This window comes from Urocitellus parryii, chromosome 9, assembly GCF_045843805.1.
Source record: "Urocitellus parryii isolate mUroPar1 chromosome 9, mUroPar1.hap1, whole genome shotgun sequence".
NCBI classification, from domain to species: domain Eukaryota; kingdom Metazoa; phylum Chordata; class Mammalia; order Rodentia; family Sciuridae; genus Urocitellus; species Urocitellus parryii.
The window spans coordinates 23,430,604-23,448,290 of record NC_135539.1 but is presented as its reverse complement, the minus strand read 5'-3'; the positions used below and the strand labels follow the sequence as shown (position 1 = coordinate 23,448,290).

The window sequence follows — 17,687 nt, the reverse complement described above, 5'->3', positions numbered from 1 at the left end:
GTGCTGAGGCCCCACCCAGATGTGGCCGCACACTCAGTAGCCAGCAGAGCCACCTGGAGAAGCAGAGTCCAGTCCTGCTTCAAGGACCTGTGTGCTTTCCACAAGAACAACAAAACCACGGGTGGGGAGGAACTGCCCATGGAGCATGGAGGCGGCCAGACGGGGCTGAGTGCAGGGCAGGGTTCTTGACTGGGGGGGAGGGGGGGCTGGGCAGGGAGTGGCGGTCAGGAGTCCGCAGGGCTCTGTGAGCTGAGCACATGGGAAGGTGGGTGAGGGGAGGCAGGATCAGTGGAAAGGAGCCAGGTGCATCCCTAGAACCTTCTGGGGAATTCAGCAAACACTGAGGGTCAACGCTCAGAATGTAAATGCTCTGTCGTCTTAATTTGAACAAAACTGTGCCAAACGCTATATTTCCCTGGAGTCAAATTGTGGGATATTGGAGCAGGAGCATAGGCTATATATTTTTTTCCTAAGAGAAATTTATGAGCTGGCCTCCTGGAACCATGTGGAAATTGACCGGCCTGTCAGTGCAGATTGGCCCTTCTGATAAGCAGGCTTCCGGCTGCTGAGAAAAGCTCTCTAGGCCTGTGGCCCCGGTGCAGGGAAGGTGGATCTCTGGTGGAGAAGGGCGTGGCACCCACTGGTGACCCTCACACCCTGAACGTCGGGCGGTGTGTTCCAGAAGTGTCAGCCTGTGGGTCCAGCCGCGGGGAGAAGGACTTCAGGTGAGCGGAACTGTCCCGCTGAAGAGTCCCAAACCACGAGGACAGAGAAACCTCTGCACCAGGGCACTGGGGAAGGAGCAGCCTCTACAGGGCCGTGGTCACTCCTGAGGGCATTGCACAGATGGACAGACCCAACAAGGCCTGGAGTGTCGCACACTCAGACATGAGGGCACCTGGCCACTCTCAGGTGTGATTCTTCAGATCATCTGTACCCGTTCTCTCGCCTGTGAATATGAGCAGGGCCTCCTGGACTCCTGTTCAGTCCAAGGCCGACTTGGAGTGGACAGTCTGCTTGGGCTGGTGGAGAGCAGTCCAGAAGCAGAGAACAGGCAGGGCCCTCCTCCACCCATGGCCACCTTGAGATACACAAGGGGCAGTTAGCCCAGGGTGAGGGTCATGAAAGCCAAAGACCCAAGGCAGGAGTGGGGCATGGGAGTGGCTTTGGGGTGGGATCCAGAGACACCAAGAGTCTGATCCAAAGCATAGGAATCCAGGCAAGGACACAGGATCTGGACCAAACCAGGAAAGCAAAGGGGAAGGGAGGAGCTGGAGCAGGGTCAGGGGCAACTCAAGCAGCCCCCAGATAGCCTGAGAGCCCCCAGGTACCCAGCTGCCCAGGTGGGCTGTTGAGGCACCAGGTATCAACCCCTGGACAAGGGTCTGTGGGACAGTAGGGAGCCCAGAGGGTCTGAGCTGGAGAGGAGCCAGACCAGGATGCACTGGCCACAGGAGGCCAGCTTGGAATCTGATGGAGGGAAGGAAGTTCTGGGGAAGCACGGCGACTCCCGTTGTCCAGGGGTCGATGACATGCAAAAAAGTGACATCTGACACAGGCTTGCTCCTCTTGTGAGGTTGTGAGGCCCCCTAACCGCTCTGCGAGGAGATCCTGTTATCATTCCCACTGTAAAGATGAGGACAGAGTCCCCGCGGCTGGCGTAGCCCACCCAGGACCGCATAGCCCACCCAGGGCCACACAGCCACCGAGCGGCAGAGTCTTCCTCAACCTCTGCCCTCAGAGCACCCTGCCTCTCGGGCACCTGTGCAGCCAGGGATGTTGCTTGGTTGGCAGATGAAGGCGGTGAGCAGTTGGCCCCTGGTGCAGATGCAGATCATACTGAGGAAGAGACAGTACTGGCTAGCGCTCCCCTGCGGACGGGGACTCCGTTCTGCCTTCCAATTCACACAGGGACAAGAAGGAAATGATCAGTCACTGAGAGAGCCTGCTCACCTGCCCTATGCAACAATGGGGAGCCTCCAGGGAATTTCCTCTGGATCCCTGGAAGGCCGCCTGGGTACCTCTCCCATCTGCCCTTTCCTACCAGCTCTTCCTGCCCTTGTCCTGGGGAGCCTCACCTCAGAGACCCCAGCCTCTCCACAAGGCTCTGTGGACCAGACCCTGTGACCCAGCCACCATGTCACTGCCCTGCCATACCTCCTGGAACTGCTGCTTCAGGAAAACCAATTTTGTTTGATAGACAGGGCACAAGCACATCTCCCTGTTCATTCCAAGGAAGGAGTGCATCTTCTGGAAAGAGTTTGAATTCAGCATTATGTCGGGGGCCAAAAGGAGGTTGAGGGGGAGGTTCTTGGGACCACACCAGCCCCAGGAGCTGGTCTTCTTGCAGAAGACACAGGGTTCTGGAGCATGCCTCCTGAGCTCCCCACTGGGTCTTCGAATCACCTTTATGGAGGTTTAAGGTAAGTACGATACTAATGTGCCTCCGCTGAAAGGCCAGATCTGAGGAGCTCTGACAGGTGTATGTGAGATGCAAGGGCCTTCCTAATCAAGACAGAACGTCCCACCCCCCACAGGGCTCCTTGTGCCCTCTTTTCTCTGCCCCTCACCCTCAGGCATCCACTGCTTGACCATTTTGAGATAATTTTTGTCTATATTCAGTTTGGGACCTGGCTTTGGGATCTGCCAAAGGCCACGCAGGCAGCAGCTCCCAGGCCTGTTTCCGCCAAGCCTAGATCTCGGCTCTTGGGCCAGCCTGGAGGGCTCTGTCCATGGCCCAGCTGCCTCTTCCCCTGCCTGGCCCAGCTTCCTGCATGCACAGGACAGTGAGGGGGAAAATCTTCTGATATGACCAAGTGCACATGTCCGTGCAGTCCCAAGAAGCCATTATTGTGGGCTTCAGCGAAGCAATCAACGAATGAGTGCCCCCCAAGAGGGTTGGAGTCAAGGGCCACGTCTCTTGCGTCTCACCTTGCAGGTGAGTGGTCTTCCATTGTGAAGGTAGGTCCTGTGAAGACAGGGGAGACCCTTAACAGTGACTCTGTTGAAGTCTTGTTCCTGTGACAGCCTACTGGATAGCCCTGGGTTCCGGAGTCCTTCACAATTACCCTCCTGGCTTCTGTTTATCTGGCTCTACCTGCGTATTTTAGTTCTCCCTCCAGGCGGTCGAATGTGGGTTAATAGTTGTGCATGTCTTAGATCAGCTCAAAGAGAACTTTCTTTTTTCCCCTAAATGAGAACTAATGGTCTTTGAACACAGAGGTTTTTTCCCTAGTGCATTAGGGTCGTGGATTGTGACGTTCATCTCTCCTCCTGGGCCCAACAGCCCCACTTAGAATAATCCCATCAATTCAGAAGGGATTTACACAGAATTTGCTTTGCCGGGTCCCCAGGCCATGTAACAGTGCGTTGGCTACTGCTGTCCTAAAAACAGCAGCAACAGCCAAAATGACATGAAGTGCAAAATCATGTGAGTTAAGAGATCCCATCAGGGTGGCAGCATTGAGGACCCTGTGACACGGAGTGGGGCAGGCCAGGGATCCTCCCCCCAGGGAGGATAGGGTGACCTGTTTATGAGAAGCGTCGGTCATCTGTTAAGCCTGAGAAGGAGAGCAGGGCCTGTGGTGGCCGCCCTGGCAAAAGCTCACCCTTCCTGCAGTGGGCAGAGCGGGCAGTGAGGCTGGGGCAGGGGAGGCTTTGAGTGGAGCCTGCAGGCTGGTGGTGTGAACAGAGCCGGGAGGTGGGGAGGCAGAGCCCCACCAGTGAGGACGGCTCTGTGGAAGCTCAGGTCAGACCTGTCACACATGGAGGTCACAGAAGAAGCATCTGGGAGGGGCGGGGGCTGAGGGCAGCAGGAGAGGGGGATGAGGAGTGGAGCCTGGGCAGAGATGGGGGTGCTGGTGTACACCTGGGTGGGCAAGTCCCAGGCCCTCGTGAGCCTAGAGGAGGGGAACCCTGTGGCTCCCAACAGAGCCCAGTGGGGAAGCCTGTGCCTCCCCTGCCCCCATTACCTAGGGAGGTGCTGACTGTGCAGACAGCCGCTTGGCTATGACTGCGAGGTACAGAGAGAGGGCATTGGGAGCAGGGTCCGTGGGACTCCTGGTAGGCCAGTCCACCACCTAACCCTGTGTGCACTGTGCATTCACAACACAGCAAAGAAGGTAAACAGCTTGGGAGGAGTCCAACCAGAGACTTGGGCACCGAAAACCTCAAAGCATCGTGGAAGATACCAGAGACCTAAGGGCAAAGCTCTCTGTGAGCAGCGGCTTGACTCTCTTGATGGCAACGCTGCCACCGACCTACAGATCTTGCCCAATCCTGATCAGAACTCCAACTCCCTTTCTTCCATAGACATGGAAAAGCTAATTCTAAGATTTATATGAAAATGGGAGAGATCAAGGGAAGCCAGAACCCTACTGAGAAAGGAATGAGCTGGAGGAAGATTCACACATCCCAGTTTTAAAACTTACTACAAAGCTGTAATAATCAAGCCCATGTACTACAGGCAAAAAGAGAGACTCGAGATCAATGGGATAGCCCTGAGAGCCCAGGAATAAATCCTCACATTTACAGCCGATTGATTTTTGACAAGGTGGCAAGACACTTCAATAGGGAAAGAATAGTCTTTTCAACAAACGGTGCTGGGACAGCCAGGTAGCCACATGAAAAAGAATGCATGTGGACCCTTCCCTTACACCAGTAGAAAAGGGCCTCTGATGGATCAAAACCCAAGCTCAAGAGCTAACAGGATAAAAAATCTCAAAAACGTAGAGGGGTAAGTCTTCATGACCTAGATCTGGCAATAGTTTCTTAGATCTGACATCAAAAGTGTAAGCAACCAAAGAAAAAAACAGAGAAATCGGACTTCATCAAAATTAGGAATTTCTGTACCTTAAAGGATGCTATCAAGAAAGTGAAGACAACATTCCACCCAATGGAGGGATATGTTTGTAAATCATAGATGTGAAAAAGGTCTGGCATCTAGATTAGGAAAAGAATTCTCACAGAGCAACAGTAAAAAGAAAAATAAAGAATTTTTTAAAATGGACCAAAGATAGATGGGCACAATAGCAGGAACCCGTGACCCCAGCCACTTGGGAAGTTGAGGAGGATTGTGGGTTCAAGGCCAGGCTGGGCAACTTAGTGAGAACCCGTGTCAATAAGATAAAATAAGCAGAAGATCTGAACAGACATTTTTCCCAAAGCAGATACAAAATGGCCAATAGGTACATGGAAAGATGCTCTGCGTCATTTATCATTAGAGATGCACGTCAAAACCATAACAGCCACTGTAGGAAAGCACTCGGACGGCTGCCATCCCAAACACAGACAGCAGGATTGGCAGGATGTGGAGAAATTGGTACCCTGGTTCGTTGTGATGGGAGTCTGCGCCATGCCGCTGCTTTGGAAAAGAGTCTTTGAAACAAAGTTACCATATGACCCAACAGTGAGCAGTTCTATTCCTAGGTAGGTAACAAAGAGACCTGAAAATATATGCTCATAAAACATCAGGTGTGAGTGTCCATAGCAGCAAGATTCACAATAGCCCCACAGTGGAAGGACCCCAAGTGTCCGTCACTGGTAGATGGATAAACAAAGTGGACTAAGAGATGAGGCACGACTTGGAAGGGACACTGAAGCTCACGGATCCATGCGGCTCCAGGACTGGAGAGGAGAGGGCCAGGGGCCGCAAGAGGAAGAGAAGAAAGGCATTGCCCAAGAGCGCAGTTCTGAGGCCCTGGAGAGGAAGTCCAGTAAGCAGGGTCACCAGGCAGGGGAACAGCAGGGTACAGTCTCAGAGGCAGGAAGGTCTGCTAGGGGTGCAGAGGACAGGGCCGACATCCTTCGGAGGAAGCCATAGTCTGCAGATGGCATCGTGAAAGCTCCTGACCCAGCACCGGGGCAGAGTGGGGTCTGGTTGGCAGCGGGTCCCGGCTCGCCACCTCCTGCCTTGTGGAGGAAAAGCGGACCTGAGATCTGTTGGCCTGACTTGGCCTCCGTCATTCTTCAGAGCATTGTCCTTCTTCCAGCTTCCTCGTGGAAGCAGCCAGGCGCTGGCCTGTCAGTGTAGATGGCCCAGGGCTCTGTGTCTTCCCCCCGAAGGAAATGCCACCAGGGCCCCCATGCCTGCCTGTCCACTCTGATGCGGCTTGGGGCGGGTGTGTGGCCTCTGCAGGGCCTAGCAGCTGGTCTCGCTGTTTCATGCCCTAATGGACCTCAGGTAGGAGAACCTCTAGCTCCCTGAGGCATTCAGCTCCGCTCTTTAAACATCTGGGTCACAGATACACTCGGCTAATTAATGTTCCTGGCTTTGCTCATTTGTTGCTGGATAATAGATTGATTCATAATTTCAATAAGCAGCTGTGTCTATCTTTCCTGTGAACGTAAAGGCAGCTTGCTGTCATTCATCACTTTGCATTTGGTGAATTTAGATATATTCAGGGACGTTGTTTAGGGAGGGGAGGGTGGGCATGTGATTTTCTCAACATTTTGCCTGGGACAATGACTCCGATTTGGAACTAATTTGGGTGTAGAGCACACATTCACCGCTTCTCTCTCAAGGGCACTTAATAGACTCCCTGTCACTTGTTCAAGGGGAGCAGGCAGGCTCCCTTTGGGGATCAGGGCTAAGGGTTTGTAAGTCACTTTCCCCAGGAGATGAGAATCTTCTCCACCAGAGAAGGCTCACTCATGTCCCCAAGCAGAGCTGCCTTCTCAGCCACTCTTGGGCCACAGCACCGAGGCTCTCTGAAGAGGCAAGGGTCCTCCAGCAACCTGGGATGAGGCCTCCCTCTTGCTGGTCAGCTGCTGGACCAGGGGCCACTGGGTCTCTAGGGAACCACAGGGAGAGACCAGGACTCAGCCAGGTGACCAAATATGTTCTTGCCTCAGTTTCCTTGACTAGAAAGTGGGGACAATAATAATGTTTCTCTCACTGAGTCCTGAGTGTCACATCACCACTCCCTGTGTGGCGCTGGGAATGACTCGGGGTGCGTCTTCAACGTCTGCCGTTAATGACTGCCAGCCTCCTGGCTCGTGGGGTTAGGAGAGCACAGACGAGAGCTGTGCTGGCCTCCCCCGGGGTCCTCACTGTCACCGCCTGCGCTGCATCCTCTCAGTGAGAACACAGCCCTTCTGCTCCCAGAAGCTCGTGGCTGAGCTGGGTTTGAGGACTCCTGGAAACATGCCCATAGAGTCCAACTGGGGGGATGTGGCTTCAGGGTTTTTCACTTATTTTTTATTTGTTCTTTCTAGATATACACAACAGTAGAGTGTATTTTGACATATCATGCATACATGGAGTAGAACTTCCCATGCTGTGGAGTAACACGGGTCGTGTATTCATGCGAGGATAGGAAAGATGGCTCCAGTCCACTCTTCTGTCCTTCCTGTTCCCATCCCCCTCCCTCCCCTGCATTCCCCTTTGTCTGATCCCATGAACTTCTATTCTTCCCTACCTGCTTATTGGTGGGTTAGCATCCTCATATCAGAGAGAACATTCAGCCTTTGGTGTTTGGGGATTGGCTTATTTCACTTAGCATGATAGTCTCCAGTTCCATCAGTTTACCGGCAAATGCCATAGCTTCATTCTTCTTTATGTGCATATACACCACATTTTCTTATTCATTCATCAGTTGAAGGGCTACCTCGTTTGGCTCCATAGCTTAGCTATTGTGAATTGAGCTGCTGTAAACATGATGTGACTACATCACTCTAGTCTGATAATTTTAAGTCCTTTGGGTATAAACCAAGAAGTGGAATAACTGGGTTAAATGGTGGTTCTATTCCTAGTTTTCGGAGGAATCTCCATACTTCCTCCATAGTGGTTGCACCAATTTGCAGTCCCACCAGCAGTGTATGGGTGAACATTTCCCCCCACATCCTTACTAATATTTGTTGTTGCTTGTATTCTTGATGATCACCATTCTGAAGGAGTGAGATGAAATCTCAGTGTTAAGTTGCATTTCTCTAATTGCTAGAGATGATGAACATTTTTTCACATATGTGTTAACAATTCATATTTCTTCTTCTGTGAGGTATCTATTCAGTTCCTTAGCCCATTTATTGACTGAGTTACTTGGGTTTTTTTGGCGTTAAGTTTTTGAGTGCTTTATATATCCTGCAGATTAGTGCTCTATCTGAAGTTCAGGTGGCAAAGATTCTCTCCCATTCTGTAGGCTCTCTCTTCACATTCTTGATTGTTTCCTTTGCTTGAAGGAGCTTTTTAGTTTGATACCATTCCATTTATTGATTCTTGATTTTACTTCTTGGGCCTTAGGAGGTTTGTTGAAGAATTCAATTCCTAAGCTGACAGGATGGAGAGTTGGGCCTACTTTTGCTTATGACCAGCCAAAAATACTATAGCCAGCAAAATCAAGCTTCAGAATTGAATATTGAAATAAAAACATCCCATGATAAGCAAAAATTAAAAGAATTCACAACTAGAAAGCCTGCACTACAAAACATACTCAATAAAATATTTCATGAAGAAGAACTGCAAAATGAAAGTGAAAACAGCAAAGGGAAGAACTGCACTAGAAGACTAGTCAATCAAAGGCGAAACTGATTCAAATTAAAAACCAGAAATAAATCAAAATGACAGGGAATAAAAATCACCTCTCAGTAATAACATGGAATGTAAATGGCCTACACTCATCAATCAAAAGACACAGACTGGCATATTGGATTGAAAAACAAGAGCCAACCATATGCTGTCTCCAGGAGGCTCCAGTTTTTCAATGATGATCCTCACCACATGGACAACCTACTCTTCTGTGAACATGCTTTCAGCACTTGCTCTGTGATTTGCTTCTGGCAAGAAATGAAATTAATTAGAGTTAGTCCCTGCCCCTCAAATGGGTGAATGCATTTTTAAAAAGTTCCATGGACAGGAAAGGCAGGGCAGGGGAAGCCTCAGCCTACGGGCCCTGTCATGGTCAGGGGTGCCAGGCATACCGTCTCTGGGTTGGTCAGCAAGTGCTACGTAACAATAGTGGCCTCTGTGTCCACAGGTCGGCTGATGGTTCTGGGATCTGGACTGGGCTTAGCTTATGTGGGCCTGGTCCAGTCATATACCCCCTCTCCTCAGCTGGCACACTGGCTGAGGGCTGCCAGTCCAGGGGCCTCCTCCACGTTGGCTCTCGGGTGGGCCAGCAGCAAGCCAGCCAGGGCTACACCCAGGGCAGGAGAAGGGCCCTGGAGCAAGCACAGCTAAAGGCCACACCCTTGCTTCTGCTGCACTCCATAGGCCAAGGTGTGTCACGGGAAGAGAGGACCCGCTTCCCGATAGAAGGTGCCGTACAGCTGTGTTGGCAAGGGGGACAGAAGAAAGAGGGCCACTTCTGCAACCAACTTGCACAAAGCCACCCCCAGGATCGTGCTGCCATTTAGCAGGCCCCTGTTTAGTGTCAAACATAAACTTTTGTTCCCAATTCTGATTATTTTCTTGGAATAGATTTCTAAAAGTGGATTTATTGAATCAAAGGTGGTAAATGTTTTAAAAGCAAAAAGTACATATTTAGAAATCACCCTGTTGAAATGTTGAAGGAATTACCCTCCCTCTAGCCCTACTGCGAGAGGGGACAGTTCGTAAATTAGGCTAACACTTGCCAAAACGTGAATAATCTTTTTTAAAATGTGGTATCTCACTTGTGTTTTCACTTTTTACTTCTTCCAATGCCTGCCTATGGATTCTAATATCCGTGTCTTCTTCACTGAATTGGCTCTCTGGTCCCTTCCCAGCAGGGTAGAATTCATGAATCTCAATTTACAAAGAGAAGGACATGGGAACTCAGAAAGGCTGAATGTCTTGTTCAAGGTGACTCAGCAGCTGGAAGCAGGGCCAAGCTTCAGAAATCACATCCCTGGTTCCTCCTCATATTCCCACTCCCCTGTGGGCTGGACAGAAAGCTGGTCCTGCAACATTGAGGACTTAGAAAGCACATCAGAATGTGACTCTAGGAGAGCTGTCCCCAGGCCCAGCAAGCTGAGGGCTTCCTGGATGGGGCTGTCCTGCAAGTCGGGTGCATAGGGTGCTTGTCACAACTGAGATGGTGGCGAGGACAACAGGGTGGACAGAGGCAGAGGTGGGCTGCACTGCAGAGCCACGGTTGCCCTCCGGCCTCAAGCCACCCTCACCCCTGCTCTCTCTGCAGCTTGCACGCTACACCAAGGAAGGCTTCCTGCACCTGGGAGCCCTGGGGACCACCACGCTGCTCCCTGACACCCGCTGCCTGGTGGACAACTCCAAGAGCCGGCTGCCCCAGCTCCTGGACTGCGACAAGGTCAAGACCAGCCTCTATAAGCGCTGGAACTTCATCCAGGTGAGGGCTCCACCAACAGGACCATGGTCAGGGCAGTGCAGAGGCTGCAGGCCACAGAGAGAAGTCCAGGTCCCCAGGTCCCCAGCAAAGTGCATCCCAGAGCCAGGTCTCCCACCCCTGGCCAGGCTTGTGGACACAGGGCATGTCCCAGGAGGAGTCAGGGGGGTTTCTGTGGGCAGCAGCCTGCCTGGTTCCCACGCCATGCGAGGTTGGGGATTCTGATGGACCCAGAGAGGGGAGTGTGGGAAGGACCCCTGGACCTGCCCAGTACCACAGCCAAGTAAGTCTGGGGAATCAGACCTCAAATACCCCAGGAGGTTCCTCCTCCCAATTCAGCCACCCCGATGCTCATCTCATATCCAGCCACAGGAGCTTGGGGAGCTCACTTATGTTCTGACCTTAAGGTCTGCAGGGGACATGCCCGTGACCCCTCTGCTGTGTGAGGGATATTGGTGGAATGTTTTCCTCATGGGGTGTGCCTGCCCAGAGCTGTGGAGGTTAAGAGTCCCTCCCTCCCTCTCCCTCCTTACCCTCCTCTCCCTCTCTCCCTCCTTTGCCCTCCTCCCTCCTTTTTTCTCCCTCTTTCTCTCTCTCCCTCCCTCTCCCTCCCTCCCTTTTCCCTCTCACTCTCTCTCCCTCTCCCTCCCTCCATCCCCTCTCCCTCTCTCCCTCCCCCTCCCTCCCTCCTTTCCCCCCTCCCTCCCCCTCCCTCCCTCCTTACCCCCTCCCTCACTCTCCCCCTCCCTCCCTTCCACTTTCCCCTCCTTCCTTCTTACTCCCTCTGCCCCCAGAACGGAGCCATCATGAATAAAGGTACAGGGCGCTGCCTGGAGGTGGAGAACCGGGGCCTGGCCGGCATTGACCTCATCCTCCGCAGCTGCACAGGACAGAGGTGGACGATCAAGAACTCCATCAAGTAGCCAGAGGAGCTGGGCCACCGGGTGCCCAGCCCAGGACAGGGCCAGTCCGTCCTCAGGCCCAGCCCACGTGGTGGAGAGAGACAACAGGGGCCAACGGGTGCTGGGTGGGGCCCAGGCTCCTGCAGGACAGCCGGGGACCCCAGAGGAAGACTCCATGTCCCCTGTGGTGTTCAGCCACTCTAAGGTTCCTACACTCTGGAAAAGCCCCCGATGCTTCTCTGGGAAACCAGGAGCTGTCCTCTACATCCCCAGAGGTGGCCTGGGACCGAGGGGCGAGACTGTCCATACCTCTGCACCATCTCCCACCCCAGGGTCAGCATCTGGGCCTGGCAGGGTCCCCTCCTCTTCTCATCCTTTGCCGCCACAGCAGCTTCTGAATTTCAACCCCACCCTCAGTGAAATGGAGGGGGTGGAGCCTCAGCCACATTGGAGACCCGCCCTCAAGGGGGCAGGAGCCTCCGGACCCCATTTCCACTGAGGTTGCTTCTGCTCAGATGCCCCCTCATGCCCCAAGGCAGGTGCTGTCCCCGAAACTTCCCGTCAGGGTGGCTTTGGGGCTACAGCTCTGGCACCGGGTTCCTATGAACGCTCATGGACCAGCTGTCCGGCCTGTGTCCTGCTGAAGGGCCCCACAGGTGGGAGCCAGGCTGGGGCCACAGTCCTGGCCCGTGGAGCAGCCAGGGCCTCCCTGCAGCGGGAGGGCCGAGGAAGCCAGCCTGGAGCCCGCACAGGAAGCCCAGAAGAACTGCTCTGCTCGCTGCACTGCAGGCCGCACTGGCCCCTGGGCAGGGAACAGCCGTGTCCTCCTGGGAGTGGGGAGTGTTGCTTCTTTCCAATTGCCCTCTGGTTAGGGTGCACTTGTAAATCAGAGTTAATATATGGACGCGTGAGTGCACGGAGCGAGTGGCCAGGTGCGTGTGTCTGAGTGTGAGTGTGTGGCAGAGCAGAGGCAGCGAGGGGCCTCAACTGCTCGACTTCCCCGATGGGACGAGCTGCTGAGGAGCCGGGGGTCGGCCCCACGTTCTGGCGGAGGACGAGACTTAGCCTTGCCTGCTGTGGTGCCCCTCTGCCGCTTACCCTCTGCCATGGCCGTCCCTGGCCAACCCTGCCCAGAACCAAACCCTGTAGCTGCCCAGTTGCCCTGCGTGGGGTTCCCAGCGTCTCCTCTGGTGACATCCCGTTGGCGATCTCCCCGCCCCATCTCCCACCTGTGAAATAAACACAGTCGTGCTTCCCAGTGGCCTCCAGGGCTTCTTCATTGCTGCAGAGCCCAGCTCGGGAGGGCCTCCAAGCAGCAGCGGGTGGCTTCTTGCCAGTTAGGCTGAGACAGAGCCGTCTGCCCCAGGCACACCCTCCTTTGCCCCAAAGCTGCACGGGGTGTGACCATTGACCCCAGCTCACTCACCCTGGTTGAGCCTGGGTTAGGAGATCAGTGTGCAGGGGAGAGTGGAGGCTGCCAGGGGCAGAGCTCCTGCTGCCCCGGCCTGGCCTGCGGACCCACCCTCCTGCTGCTCCCAGCAGTGCCCAGCTCTCCACCGGGCCTGCAGCAGCAGCACCTGCCTGTGGGGTGCTTGTGGGAACAGGAGACCCCACAGGACGTCCCCAGGGTGGAAACACATGGGAGTCATGCGGGGTCTCGCTCTGCCTGCCCCAGCTCCTCTTCTGGGAGGAAGCCAGAAGACCCATCTGGTTCAGTGTCACCCGACACTCTGCACGTGCCGGTTGCCACTCTGCTTTTGGATCATTTGAGAATTGGAGTGCACCATCATATCGATGGAAAACGTCATCAAGCAATGGAGTTTGTGGGCTGAAACATCAGCGTCCAGGGTAACCGTGGCGTGAAGACAGGGCCAATGCTTCAGGCTGATGTGTCGCCCATGCCCAGGACCAGAAGCCAGCCAAAGGTGGGAGGGCGCACCTGTACCTGGGCTCCCGCCTGCTGCCTGGCTGCTCTCTTTTAGTGCCACAGGGGAGCACTGTGTATTTATGGGGGTGCTGCTTTAGACCCCCAGGGGGGTCTTTCCCTTTGGCACCTACAGGGCACCAGGTCCCTGAGCTGGTCCTTGATTCCAGGGCCCAATATCATGGAGTGTCCATCCCATCAGCACAAGCTGCTATCCGCTCTTTTCAGGGATGGCGACCCCTCAAGAGACAGGCCAGAACATGAGGTCAGCGTCCAGGTCAGAAGCCTCTTCACCCCACCCCTGGGGTCCTCCCTGGGCCCAATGGCCGTAGGAGTGCCAGGGTCAGGCAGAGAGGAGAAGCTGATGCAGCCGGAGTGGGAGGGAGAGAAGAAAGAAGTGGGCCCTGGGGGCCTCTGGTCCCAGGTCCGGGGAGGACTGACCCACTCCATAGTGCCCATGGCTTGCACAGTGAGCTGCAGAGGCAGGGAGCCCCCGGCCTGGAGCCCCCGGGAAGCACACGCACCTTCCCCAAATGCTGGTGGGGGCACCCCCTGCAGTTTGAGAAGTGGCGGGCCAGTCCCCCTCAGGTGGCATGGCAGAGGGGCTGGCCCGGCTGTGCCCTCCTGCCCCTGCCCACCTACCCTCTGGCTCGCCGGCCTGGGGCTTTTCTTTCTCCTTCCTCCTTGGTTTACACAGCAGAAAACTTCACAGATGGCACGTCTGATAAATGTCCAAGCCACCCAAGCCCCTGTCTCTGAGTCTACACATCATTCCTCACGTGTTTTGTCCTGATTTTACTTCTTCTGGTAAGAAGAAGAAACTAGAAAAGCCCCAGACAGCGGAACCGAGCCGGAGCCACCTTCTGAAGCCACTAAGTCACTTGACTCAGGCTTCACTCATTTTTTTTTCCCATCTGATATTTTTTCTACCATTCTTGGAAAATGCCTGGGTTTCACAGGACGCCCGGGCAGAGCGGTCCACCCTTCAGGGCTTTGCAGGACGTGAATTGTCCCTGACTCACATGCTATTTGTCTTCCTCCCGTTTTGTTTCAAATGCTGCTCTGGGAAGGACTGAGTGACAGCTGGCTGGGAGGGCCTTGGAGCCTGACTAGGGAGCCAGGTGGCTCAGGAGGCCTGGACAGGCCAGGTGGCTGGACTCAGGTGCCCCACGCCCACTCACGGTCAGTGAGTCAGCCTCCCTTTTGATTGGGGCTCCAGCTGGGTAGTTGGGCGGCAGGTCCTCGGTCCCTTGCCAGCCACTGCCTCCTCTCCTCGAATCCCAAATTCCCAAATGTTTTGGCAATGCTGCTTCTCGTCCATAAGGCACGTATTCTGGACCTGTGTTTGGGGATCTGTGATGGACCCCAAACTCCAGAGGTGTATTTCAGTTCAGTTCTTCAAATACATTTGAACACCTCTCTAGTGGTTTGCTTTTTCGCACATTGGAAAAGGGACGGAGGGGTGGCAGGGAGGGAGCAGGCAGCTAGATGCCCCGGCTTCACCCTTCAATGCTCGTATTTGAGAGAAGAAAGCAGATGCCATACACTGTCACTCCCATGCCTGGAATGCGGCAGCCCTAGAGGGGTTGGCATGGGATCCAGACGCGCAGGCTGCCCATTCCAGGGTCCTCTCCCCCGAGAGCCAGGGGAGAGGTGGATGGATCTCACCTGCACAGCTCCTGGCTGCCCTTGATCCGAGGCCTGCTAACAAGGGCTCCCGATGCTAACTGCAAAGTGCAGAGAGATGAAAAGCAAAGAAGGCCAGCAGATGCCCTGGAGGCCACTGGACCCAGCCGGTGACCATCATCATCTGTAACAAACAGTAGCTGACGTTACTCCAGGATCAAAGCCCCATCTAACCCCTCCCCTAACGGATGCCCACCCTCCCAATCGGTATCTGCTTCATAATTCTACAGACAGACTGATCGAGGGCGAAAGAGCCCTTCCAGACAGTGAGCCAGGCAAGCCCAAACCTCAGGGGCCTCTTCCCTGCCCCGCCCCGCCCCCCGCAGCCCTGGAAATGATGGCCGCGCCTTCTGCTCCCCACCCAGGGGAACTGCCCGTCAGCCCCCTCTCAATGTCCGGGCTACCAGTCATGGCCCAGAGAGGCCACTCCAATTCCCCCGCCGGCCAGCAGGAGAAGTGGCTAACCTGGGCTGGAGAAGCCACACGCCCATTCCCACAAGCCTGGGCTCAAGTGGCTGGAGGTTTCCATTTGGTGTTCCTCAAGGGAGGTCCCAGGTGGGGTCCTAAAGAACAAAACACAGACCCTCAGGCTGACCCGAGTGTGGCTGCTGTGACTCGTCTCCAGGATGTGTGGATGGGAGTAGCTTCTGCTACGGCTGACTCTTAAAATAAATAAAAAAACAACTTACAGGTGAACAGGAGCCGTGCAGAGGGGGTAAGGGGGTGAGAGTTCACAGCTGGACCTGCGCCCTCCAGGCTTGCTGATGGGCACTGTCATCTGTGGGGTGTGAACGTGGCACTAGCCACACCAGCACTGTTCTTGCCACACCTGCCTTTCTGGAACACCAGCGTTTTGAAGTGTCCACCCACTATTGATTTATTCCTGTGAGCCCAGTGCCCACCTCTGCCGAGAGTGTGGCTAAGGATAAAGCACAGTCCTGTGGGGCCTGGGACGGGGACGCGTTCTGGGATGAGCGTCACAGTGCAGGAGGGACAGAGGGAACCAAGGCAGCACTGTGCCAACAGGCCACAGAGGCTCACAGCACCGAGGGGCACTTGGCAGTGGTGAGGACAGCGGGCAGGGTCCTGACTCTCCAGTGTCCCTTGAGGGACGAATGTCTGCATGAAGCCTGCACCTGCATCACTTCCCCCATGACAGTTGTCACAGAACCATTTCACACCATGTGACACGATCACAACCACAGGTCCGAAAGGCACAGTCCAGCCATGCAGACAGTGCCAAGGATGCTCACAGTGGTGTCCAGGTAGTTCTCAGGTGGAGGCCCCAGGTGGGAGGACCTGAGAGGCAGGGTGGAGGCTGGCCACGCCCAGCTGGAGGAGCCGGGAGCTTGAGGAGGAGGTGGGACCAGTGGACCCCCAACAACCTCATCTCAGGAGAAACCCGATCCCGCTCACGGTGGTGTTTTGAACCCCTGCTTCTCTGCCCCTTGCTCACTGGGTCATTCCCAACTTGATACCTACATGGAGAAAACAAAACCTGAAGGTGACATTGATCACAGGGTCTTTTCACTTAGTTTTCGGTGGGTAGTAAGGTTTCGCTGGCGGGAGGCGGGAGCCTGTGGAGTGCCCTGGGAGTTCCTGGGGAACCTCCTCAACGTCCTGATGCTCAGAGGTTCTCCTGGTGCGCTGCTCGCTGGTGGCTACATACCCCCTCTCCCTGGTCAGGGGGATCTGGCCTCTCTGCCGGCACAGGGAAAGGCAGGCAGGGAATGGAGGATTCTGGGAACCTTGCAATAGACAAAGGGCATCGGCATGAACTTGGGAGATGGAGGTTTCTCCGGGGCCTTCAGCACAGCCAGTGGGTTATGGCTTGGGTAGGAGGTGTCCCTCAAAGCAGTGGGCAGGCAGGGCGGGCTGGGGGAGGCAGGCGCTGTGAGTGTCCCTGTGGGGGCTGTAGTTTGTCCTCATGAGCATGAACAGAGCTCTCTCCCTGCTCCTGGCCGTCATGAGCTGAAAGCATCCCTCCTGTGCCAGCCCTCTGGCCATGATACTCTGTTCGCCTGGGCCCCAGAGCTGTGGAGACGGCCATCTATGGACCAAACCTCTGAAACCGAGAGTCAAAATACACTCCTCCTCCTCTAAGTTGTCATTGACAGGTCTTTTGGTCACAGCAATGAAAAGCTGACTAAAACACACAGGTTAGTTGTAAGACACTTCTAATCCAGCCATGCAGTAACATTAACAACAAACAGCTTTTAAATTATTCCTTAGAATATTTGCACTTAAAGCCATGCAAAGAGTTGGGTATTGTGGACATGCCTGTCATCCCAGCTATTCGGGAGGCTGAGGCAGGAGGATGGCAAGTTTGAGGCCAGGCTGGGCAACTTGGAGAGACCTGGTCTCATATTTTTTTAAAAAAAGGGATGGAGATACAGCTCAGCAGTAGAGTGCTTGGCTAGCAGGAGGCCCTGGGTTCAACCCCAGCACTGCGCGCGCACGCGCGCGCACACACACACACACACACACACACACACAGAAGTATAAAACTTCCAGTGCTAGCTGGAGACACCAAACCAAGTTCCCACTACCAAAGTTCAAATCTCTGGGTTTCTCTGTGCCAACATGAGCCACCACCTGTCTAACTCACAATTTGTGATGCTTGAGTTAGGGTGTACATTTGCTCATATGAACAAATCTATTTCTCTCTCAGAAAATGAAAAGTTGGAACTAAAGGGTTTTTACCTGCATAGCTTCTTGGAGCCTCAGAGGCCTCTCGATGTGGATCCCCTTGCTCTGCCATGCTCTGAAGAGTGACCCCAAGGGTGTGGAAGCCAGAGGAAAACTCTGGTTCTGAAACCACAAGAACTGACCACTGGCCCAGCCCAGCTCGCCTCTGCCCCAGAAGCCCAGCTCCCACCTGCGGCAAAATTGCCC

General features: G+C 54.5%; 1 protein-coding gene across 1 annotated transcript in view; it reads left to right on the top strand.

Annotated features, from left to right (window-relative positions):
- Positions 1 to 12,440, top strand: part of Galnt17 (polypeptide N-acetylgalactosaminyltransferase 17) — a 355,430-nt gene extending 342,990 nt beyond the window's left edge. The window contains exons 10-11 of the mRNA XM_026400319.2: positions 10,116 to 10,283; positions 11,075 to 12,440. Coding sequence (XP_026256104.1) covers positions 10,116 to 10,283; positions 11,075 to 11,203 — 297 coding nt within the window. The 3' untranslated portion in view covers positions 11,204 to 12,440. The remainder of the gene's footprint in view (positions 1 to 10,115; positions 10,284 to 11,074) is intronic.
- The last annotated feature ends 5,247 nt before the right edge of the window (positions 12,441 to 17,687 follow it).